This window comes from Glycine soja, chromosome 6, assembly GCF_004193775.1.
Source record: "Glycine soja cultivar W05 chromosome 6, ASM419377v2, whole genome shotgun sequence".
In the NCBI taxonomy this organism is placed as follows: Eukaryota; Viridiplantae; Streptophyta; class Magnoliopsida; order Fabales; family Fabaceae; genus Glycine; species Glycine soja.
In genome coordinates this window covers 10,613,025-10,625,834 of record NC_041007.1, presented here as the reverse complement: position 1 = coordinate 10,625,834, position 12,810 = coordinate 10,613,025, and the positions used below count along the sequence as shown (strand labels likewise).

At 35.0% G+C, this 12,810-nt stretch overlaps 1 protein-coding gene and 2 pseudogenes across 3 annotated transcripts; all 3 read right to left on the bottom strand.

The window, feature by feature from the left end:
- Positions 1 to 3,185: 3,185 nt before the first annotated feature.
- On the bottom strand, positions 3,186 to 4,438 carry LOC114414323 (annotated as a pseudogene).
- LOC114415547 lies at positions 4,243 to 8,659 on the bottom strand (annotated as a pseudogene).
- On the bottom strand, positions 5,924 to 12,794 carry LOC114415546 (protein DMR6-LIKE OXYGENASE 1-like). Of its 3 annotated transcripts, XR_003667367.1 has the most exons (5): positions 12,432 to 12,791; positions 12,127 to 12,362; positions 11,711 to 12,038; positions 11,294 to 11,612; positions 11,161 to 11,267 (listed from the first exon to the last, which is right to left on the bottom strand). XR_003667367.1 is itself a non-coding variant. In XM_028380302.1 (4 exons), the coding sequence occupies exons 1-4, from the start codon at positions 12,711 to 12,713 to the stop codon at positions 5,939 to 5,941; spliced, it is 948 nt and encodes a 315-aa protein (XP_028236103.1). In that variant the 5' UTR covers positions 12,714 to 12,794; the 3' UTR covers positions 5,924 to 5,938. The 3 variants fall into 3 exon arrangements, 2 of the variants coding, with proteins under 2 accessions (XP_028236103.1, XP_028236102.1); XM_028380302.1 differs by lacking the exons at positions 11,161 to 11,267; positions 11,294 to 11,612 and adding an exon at positions 5,924 to 6,040 and having other exon boundaries at positions 12,432 to 12,794; XM_028380301.1 differs by having other exon boundaries at positions 11,161 to 11,612.
- Positions 12,795 to 12,810: the final 16 nt, after the last annotated feature.

Below are 12,810 nucleotides of genomic sequence, written 5' to 3'. Positions count from 1 at the left end.
GTGGAATTAATGCGTTGCGTTTAACGTAACAGACTAATTTTGCATCTTGTCAAATCCATGACTAATGGAAGAAAGAAAGAGACAGAACTGTAGCGAGGATATAAAGGAATATGACCGACTAAACAAGCACTGAACATGCTATTAATACTAAATAATCTTTGTCACAAGCAATACGGATGAATATTTGTAGTTGACTGTAAACACACATAAAATAAATATAAATATTTTTCTTGTAATATAATTTATTATTTAGTTAAGGTTAAGATTTGACCCCTGAATTACTTGAGACACAATTCACTGCTACATTGTTGATCATTACATAAGTGGCGGTTAATGATGCACCAGATAATGCATGACCGAAATTTTTTAATAGAATAATGACTTAATGTAAACGTGACATACTTTATAACAGGCTAACTGGGCATATGCACCAGTTTTTCGTTCAAAAGACAAGTGAACTGATCCATCATGTACTGCTCTAATGTCAACATGATGTTAGTGGTTGTCATTGGTGCATGTCCATATTATAAAGTCGCAGACAAGAACTCTTTTCAGTGTACGAGAGAGGGACCAGAGAAAGTGGTTATGGAGTCACGAGATTGATATATGTTAATTTCTTGCCTCCAGTTTATCAGTTTATCACACTTGCCTGAAAAGCCCCAGCTTAATCCAATAATTAATCACATAATGTGATTGCTAATATATATCCCGACATTAGTGAGTTCTGTTTCTTTGGAGCAATTTAAGACAATAATTGTAGAGCAATAAAGGCGCCCAGCAGTTTGTATTAACTAACCTTAATTCATTGATTGATTACGTATATACTCCAGGATTTATGCAAATATTTTTATTCTTATTTAATTTACATTTTTTCCAATTCTCAAATTATTTAAAAAACAGCTCCTTTTTACTCGTGTATTTAATAATTTTTAAAGACTAAAACAAAATAAAATTTAAACATAGATTAATAAAAATAATTATATTTTTTGAGATTAAATATACAACGGGTGACTGAAGGTAGAGAACACATAGTCTACCAATAATGTGGAGCAAAAACAGTTTTTGAGTTAATTGATTGTTTTGTGAACTCTTATTTCTTGGAAGCGGTGGGAAAATGAGGAAAGGAGAGTATTCAAGCTAATGCGGTAAACATATATATATATGATCCATTTGAGAGGGAAAAGAAAGTTATGGAGAGGGGAGAGGTGGTGTACCTTGGGTGACATTAATTCTATTACAACTAATTTTGAAAAGAATGTGGTAGACAGAAGGAGATGGAGGCATTCAACTCTTTCAAAATTGATGCATAATTAATTGACCTGCCTTTTTATTGGGAGGAGGAACAGTTGATATAGGACGCTGAATCTTCTATGAACAAGTTGGATGGATTTTTATTATCGAAAATGTGGCTGAATTCTTTTTAATTTGCCCTAATTGGGGTTCTTAGGAATGCGTTGGATCGCAGTATAGGGATTTTGAGGGAGATCGAGGTGCTGGAATATGGATATTTTGTGAGATAACAATGGTGTGAACCGTGAAATGTAGTTGCTGAAAAATTTACCCTATCGAAATCGAAATAGTAATAGTATCGCTTTGGGTGATTGAGTTGTGCTATTAAAGCCTGTCTTCTTATCACTCCTAATCTTCTTCTGTTTTTTTTTTTTTCTTTTTCTTCAAGGTCCTGTAAGGTATTATTCTTTTACTAAATACTCTTTTTAAACACTTTTTTTTGGGGTGGAGATGAGGATAAACACAAAATACATTAGTTTAATTGCTTTTAATCTAGCATTTTTTTAGAAAAAATGGTAATGGAAAATGAGGTAAAAAAATAAGTAGCATTCTGGTATAAAATTTTGATATATTGTTATGGGGAGGCTGACAACAATTTAAGATTAGCAAGGAGTAAAAGCTCGAAGTGTTGAAGAGATGTTTGCTCTTTAGAAAATTTACAAGTAGGTGAGAGGAAGTGATTTTCAAGATCAACGTTCAAGAAGGTAGGAGATCATAGTGATACTACTTTTTTGGTATGATTATTGGGTGGAGTGGGCATGCTAAACAATACTAAGTATAGTAGGTTATTGTAATTACTAGTTCGTGAGCACAAATTACAAGGATATGTTTTAGAATGTCGTCTCTCTACTTTACAGTTTTTGTGCATGTTTGATTTTTCGTTCAACTTGTCGTTGCATGAATTTTAAGACAAATCTAATGGTCCAACGCAAACGGAACGCAAAAGGAAGGGTAGCAATGCTTTTGCAAACGTTCTTTTCTACCAAGTCTGTTTGAAACAGATACACAAACACGATCTAAGCTTTTTTATGGTGCTGCCAGCTTTTGGTTTTTGATCTCCTCTGTTCCGATGCATAGTGCGTTATGCTCCACGTATTGTGTCATCTTGGATGACAACAAAACCCGGCCTGTTAGCGGCGTGCGTAACTCTGAAGATACACTTTTGTCAAGCATGAGTGGATTATAGTGCTTGACAAAAAAAAAAAATATTAGCAAAATCCGAATGAAGATTCATATGCACCATTTCTAAGTGTAACATGCACATGAATCAGATATAAAGGTTCTTGTCAGTAGTCAATCTGAATTGCCTATTCATATAGCAGCCCTTGTAGGAGTAGTGGTATGGGAGCTTATTGAAAGTGAAATCCACATTTGAATAAAGTAACAAGGCATGGTAGTACTGCACTACAAATATTTCTCGGTAGCAGACAAATGAGTCTCGGTGGATACATTCAATTAATTTAAAGGTGTGGCAGATGCAAATTGCTTAGCATGTGAGGTTCATTTCTTCTTTGGGTGGTGGGTCTGAATTTTGCATGAAGCAGAAGACGTGGTTGGTCTGAATCTTATTGGGTGGTGGGTCTGAATGTTATTGGCATGTGCTCTCTAGTGCTGTATTTATTTTGGTTGGGTTCATTTCTTTAATAGAGATATATGCTTATTATGTTTCAATTTTCTTAGCATTTTACAATTACATTGGAGTCTTCCTAACTTATACTCACTTTAAGCATTTTTGTTACTGAAATATATATAGAGAGAAGGAGGAGGGATACCTCCTTCATATGAATCTTGGACTAACTTATATCCCTTCTACCAAGCGCTCTAGTTCAGTTGTTATAAATTCTTTGATATTTGTTTTCGATTTCTATCAATAAAAAGACTTTCATATATATATATATAAGGGACATGTTTAAATTTATTTATTTTTCATTAAATTAAAGTGTAGTTCATTGAAGACTTATATCCATAACACACACCAGTACTCACAATTTACAAGTCCTGACTTTACTACTAGGAGTGGATTGTGAGGATTTGTGATGGTCCACAAAAAGGTCCTAAACCTAAAGGGACTACTTCCCAATGTCAGATTTATAACGTTTCTAAATACTATTTGTAAAGGTACATCAAGGACTTAAATCGTAAATGAGGATCCCACCATTGTTCAATTCCATGTGCTGCTCTGAAACCTGACGTGTGACCCATATTTATATTTAGCTCTAATGAGGGAAGCAGATGCAACGGTTCTGAATTTCTGTCCAAAGCATCTGATAGTAAACTCTCCAAAGTACACTTAGTGGCAATCTTTTCAATTTTCCGAGCTCCAATTTTCTCCACTTCTCCCTCTGCAAAATAGTTAATGTACCCTGAACATATATGATCACCAGGGTTCACAAACAGGTGAGGCACCCATGTAGACAACTCAGCAAACGGATCATCATGCTCATCATGACTAGTGTGATCATGATGATGATGATGACCCTTAAGAGCAGCAGAAATACCAACTTTCATAACACTACTAGCAATGTGGATTCCTTGCGTGATTTTCTGATGATTAATCCTTTCTAATGGAGCTGATGTAAAAGGAGAATTGAAGAGGTATGTTGGAAGATTATAACCCTTTTTAGCCATGTTTTTTTCCTGTAAGCAATGCTATTGCTGACCCCAAAGAGTGTCCTGCTAGCCACACATTGTCAGCTCCAGCTACATCCACCGTGTTCTGAAATGAATGCATGGCGAGTTCAAATCTGAAACTCTTGTGTATTTTGTTAACTATGCATTTAAGGTCTAAGAGGATGTCCCTTGACCTTGTTTCTGCTCTGACTCGGAATGCAATAACATATTTTGGAGTGTTGAGAGCAAAAGTTTTGGGGTAATTGGGTGGCAATCTCAGTTCTAGGATGGCACCAAACATGGAGAAGTCAGCACCATCTACAAGCACATTGTGAAGATGAAAATGGAAGAATTCCCACCAGGGAGGAGAAAGGGATTTGGTTCCGAGCCGGTTCTTCTGGCGGTCGTGTTCTAAGATGTACACTCCCTGGACTAGGCTTGCTATCACAGCTGTTCTGAAAGATGCGCAATTCCTGAAGACATAGCAACACAAGTGAGGTGAGTGATGAGGGAGCAAATTTTTTACAGTTAACACTATTAATTACACGGTATTCTCTTACTTTCATATCAAAGATATAGTAAGGAAAAAATAAACAGTACATGTTCACAATGTTTGCTAAAGTTTACTTATGGTAATTCTATAACAGTAAGATGTTAGATAACAATACATGTTAGCTATCTTCGTGAAGTCATCGTGGTTACATGCCATTTTTTAAACCTTAAGTAATGTCATGAGAATCTATTTAACTACATATTAGCCATATTATAGTAAAATAATTAACAACATAATTGGAATGAGCCGTTTACATTTTTATTTGTACTAGCACAACAACTTGCTCAGACCGTTGACAAAAGGATATCAGTGGTAGGTGGCCTTATTTCTTTTAATCTTTCAATAATCAAATAATTTTTTTTTAGCAAATTGGGTTGTAAGAAGAGAATCATTCTAATTTTGGTTAATTTTGACCCAAAACTAACGTTGACAACCTATCCACCAAGGTAAATAATGAATCCTACCAGTCAGCGTAAGTGAGACATGAAGGCCCTGAAACACTGAAAATCTGTCTCAGATATCATTTCACCTCCTCTTCCTTCCTTGTTAACCTGTCAACTTGATAAAAGGCTAAGGAAATTCAGTAAGACGATACATGACTAAATTTGGCAACAACTATGAATCCCAAACATGCTGAAAAAGTGAAAATTGAAAACATGCACAAATGCTAAATGCATCATTTTTCACACGAGTGTTGCTATTCATGATGTGAACAATTAACTCCTTGAGAATCATTCAGAAAACGGTGTAATTTACTTGAAATTAGAGAGAAAGACACAAAATAATTATTGTGGTACTAAACTGTGGCCAAAACATGCGGCATTTGTGGGTTTCATTTCATTCAAAAACAAAAGAAAAATAATGTACCTGGAGAACAAGAAAGCAAGCCCCGCACTACTCTATGGTTTCACCTCACCATGCAGTTTTATCTTCTATATGAGATAGCTACGGTTTTTGAATGACAGAGATATGTATAAAGGAAAGTCCAATGAACAAGTACAAGTACATTACTTTCCAAAATTATAAACCAAAAGTTGCAAGTTGCCCTATTGCTTGGACAAATATAAATTCTGAAGTCAATGAGCAATTAACAATTGTAAGTCAATACTGAGCTCAGTAAGTTTCGTGAGGAAGCAAAGAAAATAAGGAATTCAACTCAAATGTTCTCTTCACGGCCTACTTAGGATATTATTATTCACAAAAAAAAAAAACTATGAGAATTACTAATTTGTTGTAGCTCAACCCTACAAAATCCGTTTGTAAGGTGGGGATTACTCCCCACTTATATTAGTTTATCTTGGTACTATTTTTATTCGATGTGAAACTTCAACATGCCCCATCACCACACCTCTCACGCTCATCAAGGCTACCTGCGTAGAGCATGACAATCATAAAAATCCTTCTACACCTTCCCTCACGCTCATCAAGGCTACCTGCTTAGAGCGTGACAACCATAAGGATTCATGGATAGGCTCTGATACCATGTCAGAAAATGAATTTTTCAACCACCACAAGACTCATCATGATTTCCTTGTTGTTGAGGATCACTAGGTGTAACATGCTCTCATACCTCCCATTACTCACAACCTAATAATACAAAGGAAATACAAGTTGCAATCCAACAATTAGTAGCATGTATAGAAGAATGAAGGGAGAATCCAAAACAAGTTTTAGATGAGTGAAAGTGATTTGGAAGAAAAGAATGAAGTCTGGTTGTTTTGAATTTGCTTTTACTCTTAAGTAAAAACATGATCTACTAAGGGAGTGTTTGTTTCAAGTTATCTTATCCCGGGAATAGGTTGGAAATATCTATTCCTTTGTTTGTTAGGAGGTAATAAAATACCTTGGATATTCATTACTAGCCAAATATAATTTTTTAAAACGCTTAGGAACGCTATTTCCAGTTATGCTATTCCTAGGAATACATAACAAACATCTCCTGCGCCAAATAAAAAATATAACTCCTACGTTAAGTTACTAATTTTACATTCAAGTTGTACCATGACCATGCTTTTTGAGATAAAAAAAAAAACACAGATTACTCACTTCAACTTAATTTCAATCAAAATCAATTTTGTAAAATTAAGATATCCAAATCTAAGTTTGCAAAAGACACATTCTTGAAGAGCAAAGTTGGTGAGTGAGTGACCTCAAGTTGATCTCCAAGTATGACCATTAGGGAGTTGGGAAGGGGATTGACGTTGACCCATTTGCCATCGTGCTTAACCTGAAGCCTTCCAATTCCATTCTGTGTGACCAGGGTCAGGAAGGAGTGTGGAAGCATCCCAAGAGCAAGGTGTGGCTGCGAACATGGTGGGTACAGGTTTGCAATGAAAAGCTGCAAGCCAGAGTCAAAACCACTGGACTCAATTATTGAATTGGATTCTAATCCCAAACTCTCTGATATTCCTTCAAGCAACTTCCTTGCCACACCTCTGATTTTTTTATCTATAGTCATAGGCAACCTCCCTGCAGTAGAAGCAGCTGTGTAAGGCCAAGAAACAGTGAATAAATGTTGAGTTCATTGATTGAACTTGCTTACTTGTAACCTGGTGGTTTGTGGGGGAAGTTGAATTCAGGAAATGTGATGACCTTGAGATAATCTCTCCAATAATGAACATTCTCTGCTTCAGGATAAAAGCTGGTGCCATACCTGATGGGTGTAAAAGGGCCTTTGTCACTAAACTCCTTTTCTTCCACCGGAAAATCATGAAACTCACGAGACTTTTTCTTCACATCCTCCACCAGCTTCTCCGGAATCTCATGATTAGTGAGCTGAGCAGCAAGTGAGAGACAGTTGAAAGTGAATCGCATTAGTACTTTTTTTTTTTATCGGCAAATGTTAGTGTTTGTTAGAATGTTATTTTTTGTTAGTGTTTGTTAGAATGTTATTTTTTGTTAGCAGAAGAGATTGAACCCGGGACCTCTCCACTCTCCCCTTCTCCCTTAACCATCTAACCCACCTTATACCTCCAAAGTGAATCTCATTAGTACTTTCTGTAGGGAAGAAAAATATTTTGAAAGAGAAAGTTACTTACCATGAAGAAACCCCATTCTGCACAGGCCTTGCCAAGTTGGTACAGAGCTTTGGTGTGAATTTGAGGGTCATGTGAAGTGAGGAGAGACAAGTCAATGACTGGGATGGAAGCTGCAAGCTCATCAGCTACATCATCATGGAGGTCTGTGATAGAGTGGTTGGTTGAAGGAATGTGAGAAGCTCCCTTTGATTCTGCCAAGGCTTTGATGCTTGAAATGTCGGATGCATGAACCTTTGGTGCTTCTGGTTCTGCTTCTGATAATGAAATGGTAGCAGCAGAGGCCATGGATATTTGTATTGGTGCTTCATGTTGGTACTAGGTATAATATAGACAAAATATTGTGGTCTCTTGAAGAGGAAGTGCTGGAAGGCTCTATGCAAGTGCAGAAGGGAAAGAGCAAACACTGTGTCTCAGAGCCAGATAAAGATAGAACAATCTTAATGCATCAAAATAGAACTACCTTCTGAATTAAATGAGTCATATTGATAATTTGACCACACTTGACTTTCTGAATGCAAAACTTTCCTTTTAGAAACATTAATTATTTGTTGGGAAGAGAGCATGAATAAATGACTTTACGACATTATCAACATTAGATTCTTAATTTATGAATGAAATTAACGATTCTGTTCCTTTCCACTATTAAGTACTTGGCTATAGATGGAAACAATGATGAACGAAATAAGGTTTTAAGACTTTAGAAGATAGTGAAAAGTCAGTAGAAAAAATGATACGAGGAGAATTCAACCTTTTGTGTAGCAAGCTGTTATAGAAAGCAAATGCTCTTTAATGTCAGTGGCACATAGGAAAACAGTTTGCTAAGCAAGCTTTACTGATGGCATCTCAAAGTTACCAATACACAGTAACCAAGCCATAAACGGTAGCAGCAGAGGCCATGGATATGGTGAGTCAGAACTCGGGTATTGGTAGTACAATATTAGAAATTATTGAATAGACTCGGTGCCCCTGACCATGTGAGTGAACAGAAAAAAAAAATTCTGTTAATATAACTATATAAGAAAAATTTTAATGTTACACCTAAATTTTGGGTGCATCTGATTGAGCGGTTTGCATATGATCCGTTGGATAGCAGTATGTGTGGCACTGATCACTCATGAAGGTTTCATTGGGGTTGTGGTGTCAGTGTCACCTTCTGCATGGTGTAATCAGTTTCACGCACAACAGATGTACAACGTTTAGTCAAAATGAAAGGTTTATTTGGAGTGGAGATTTTACCCTTTTTAGCTAGCTAGGTAGCTATGAATGTTGGCTAGCATCTTCCAAGTTGAGTTCAATTATGGTACAGTAGTTGCTGACACGTGTGCAAAGTCGGAAAGTTACCAAAAAGGATAATGTTTTTAAATTTATCAAATAGGACCAAATTTTAAATTAGTACTAGAGTGTGTCATGACTTTTGATGCCGAAGTCATAAAAATTATAAGACTTTTTTTTAAAAAATAAATTTAATATAAAGTCATAAATTTGTTTACGACTTAAATCGTCATAATTTTTTTTAAGAAAATTAATTTTTAAAGACTTTAAATTAGTTTTAATTTTTAGTTTCTAACGTTTTTGTTTCAATGTTTTTAATATATTTTTTATTAATATTAAAAAATAATATTAAATATTTTTTAATTAATTTGTATCATTATAATTAAGTAAATTAATAATTTCTTACATTATTAATAATTAAGTTTATTTGATAAAATTATTTTAAATGAACTTAAGAAATATTTATTGTGTAAGATTTAAAGATATAATTGTACTAATAATTCATATAAGTAAGTTAATGATTAATATTATTTTTACTTTTTAATTTTATATTTATGTTTAATTTGTATGGTTAATTTTATATTAATATATTATGTTGTTTTTATTTTAACAATTACATTTATTATTTAAAAAATTATGTTGTTAATAATAAAATTAATTAAAAAATATTTAAAAAAGAATTTAATATTATTTGATAAATTTTAAGTTAATATTATTCATTAATATTAGTAACAAAAGTATCAAAAACATTGAAACAAAAACACTAAAAATTAAAAATTACAATTACTTTAAGTCATAAATTGATTCAAGACTTCAAATATATATTTAAAAAATAAAAAGACTTTAAAGTTATAAACAATTTAGGACTTCACATCAAAATTAAAAAAAAACAAAAATTATTTGTTTTTTTACAACTTGAGTAGAAAAGAAATCAAAGTCAAATATTTTTTACAATTTTGCTATAGAAATCATACGACTTATTTCTATTTAAGTAATAATTTAAAATTTGTCCCATTTACTAAATTAAAAAAAAATTACCATTGGTAACTTTTCCGTTCAAAGTCCTTGCCTTTGAAGTATTGTTAGTTTCATATTATTTGGCCAAACAAAATAACATGTTAGTACTTAGGATTTGAATGCTAACATGCATCAGCAACAGCTAAATGAAATTCTACAGCACTTAGTTTCTTGAGAGGTTCTCTGAACAATTTTCGTTAATTTTAATCTTATATAGTTATATTGTTCCACAAGATACCTAGGGAGCAACAATATAGGCAGCAGGCACTAGGCAGTAGGCAGGCTCCTCTGTTATCCTCAGAATCGAGCAAGAGTCAAAATAATTTTATTTAAATCAAAGATATTTTTATAAACGGTTTCTTTAGCATTTTTTTTTATGAGAACCACGTGCGTCGTACTCAATGTAGGTTCTAGTATGCTACTTTAGGACATAGGTTAAAAAGCTACATCACATAAGAAGACTACTAAATTAACACTGATTATTAATCTCGACTAAAATATAACTCGTCATACTTCATGCTAAAAATACATGTGCCATCTACCACCAACCAAACAGAGTTGATTAACTGCTATATAATAAAAGAGCATCACAGTCCTATAAATGCTTCGACCATTCATATATAGGACCATAAGTCCCACCTTTTTTTCTATTAAATGTATCATCATGATAACCTTTTATTGATCTACTTGTAGAGTTTTTATAAATCAGCTCATATATATGTTCCGCTATTCTTAGAATGAAGCCTTGAGATGAAAAATCCTTACTATAGAAAATGTATTTTGTTAAAAAAAATCTACTCTGATATAATAATTATAATCGAGGGACATAAAATGCTCCAAGTTTTAATTAAAACCTTTGGTTATCCTTCCTTCTTAGAAAAATACGCTACCGGCCAAAAGAGAAAACGGAGGTAAAATGCAAGCCAACTCGAACATGGTAACCATTGGTTATTGAGAAAAAATCATTTCATTTACATATTCAGAACTTAGAATGAATCCAGCCTCTGAAAAGAGTCTTTGGCATCATATTCATCAAATCCATATATTCCTCATAAAATCACGGGTGTTCCTCAAGATTGCCTCCTTTTTACCTCTGAATTAAGGTCCATTTAAATTTGTAGATTCTAAAATTTGCGTCTTGGGATAGGGAGTGAGACAGGTCTCATCATTCTGGTAACATCCCTAATTCATACCGCTGGAAGCCCTATGAACCCTTTTGTGGACTACGGGACTCGCTTGTAACTACGTGACCAGTCTCATCATTCTGGTAACTACTCATGGTGGATGGGTGAAACCTTCATTTTAGATTAATCCTTCACACATTAGTTCGAAAAGTTTGGTATGAAATATTATTAATCGCTCGTCTTTTGCCATTTTGAATTCAGAAACACGATCAATCACCAGAATGAAATGTAATCATATCTCATATCAATGAACACACGCCTAATCCAGGAACATTATCAATTTATCATCACTCAATACATACCCTTAACATTAACCATATTCATATTCCAACTTTCCATCCCGTGTTGTTCAAATTAAGCAACAGCACAGATAGATATATATGAGTATCATATCATTGTTGAGCATTAGTTAAGGCGAATCTCATCCAAGCTACTTTTATCTTGTAATCGTGACTTCTGCTGAATTTGGAAGTAATCTCGGTATTTGATGCTTCTGAACAATGGCTTATAATTCTGCAGTAGCTCCGGCAAAGGTCCAATTTCCTTATCTAGCGCAGGTCCATTCGCCAGCACAACACTGATCCTAGTGTCTGCATTGTTGAGTATTGCTCGGTGCATCACCCTAGCGTACTTCCCATTACTCACTACCTATGTTACAATGGGTTGCATAATAGCATTAGATATCAAAGCAAGGTTAATTAGTAATGCAACAAATGAAAGAGCAAAAGTGGGAATGAGTGAGTGACCTCGAGTTGATCTGAAAGCAAAACAATTAGGCAGTTGGGAAGGGGATTGACATTGACCCATTTGCCATTGTGCTTAACCTGAAGCCCTCCAATTCCATTCTGCGTGAGCAAGGTCAATAAACCTACGTCAGAATGAGAAGGCAGCCCCAGAGCAAGGTGCGGTTGTGGACATGGTGGATACAGGTTCACAACAAACAGCTGATGGCCAGAGTCAAAATCAGTGGACTCGATTATGGAATTGGATTCTAATCCCAAACTCTCTGATATTCCTTCAAGCAACTTCCTTGTCACACCTCTGATTTTTTTGCTGTAATCATAAGCAACTTCCCTGCAAGGCCAAGAAATTAAATTAACAGTGCATAAAATGTTGAGTTCATTAATTGATTGATTGATTGATTGATGTTACTACTACTTACCTGTAACCTGGTGGCTTGTAGGGGAAGTTGAATTCAGGAAACGTGATGGCCTTGAGATAATCTCTCCAATAATGAACATTCTCTGCTTCTGGACAGAAGCTGGTGCCATGCCTGATCGGTTCAAAGGGTCCTTTATTACCAAACTCCTTCTTTTCTTCCATCGGCAAATCATGAAACTCGCGAGACTTTTTCATCAACTCCTCCACCAGGCTCTCGGGAATTCCATGATTTGTGAGCTGATGATAAGCAAGTGAGTGATAGTTGAAAGTGAAATTCATTAGGGAAAAGAAAAGATTTTGAATTACCATGAAGAAACTCCACTCTGCACAGGCCTTGCCGAGTTGGTGCACGGCTTTGGCGTGGATTTGAGGGTCATGCGAAGTGAGGAGAGACAAGTCGATGACTGGGATGGAAGCAGCAAGCTCATCTGCTACATCATCATCATGGTGCTCTGTGATGGAGTGGTAGGTGTAAGGGATCAGAGAGGCTCCCTTTGATTCTGCAAAGGCTTTGATGCTAGAAATATCAGATGCATGAACCTTTGGTGCTTCTGGTTGTGATGAGGAAATGGAAGCTGCAGAGGCCATGGATATTGTTTGTGTACAATGTCACAAATTATTGGATAGAAACCACAATTGTTGACCTTAATTTTTGCACGTAGGCTTTGTCCTTATTTCTTAAAGA

What these genes read in the sequence shown, in the direction of transcription:
- LOC114415546 (XM_028380301.1), bottom strand. Translation starts at nt 12,713, where the DNA reads ATGGCCTCTGCAGCTTCCATTTCCTCATCACAACCAGAAGCACCAAAG. An exon ending in CAGAGTGGAGTTTCTTCATG is followed by an intron (nt 12,363 to 12,431) that starts GTAATTCAAAAT and finishes GCTTATCATCAG; the next exon opens with CTCACAAATCATGGAATTCC. An exon ending in TGCTTTCAGATCAACTCGAG is followed by an intron (nt 11,613 to 11,710) that starts GTCACTCACTCA and finishes ATTGTAACATAG; the next exon opens with GTAGTGAGTAATGGGAAGTA.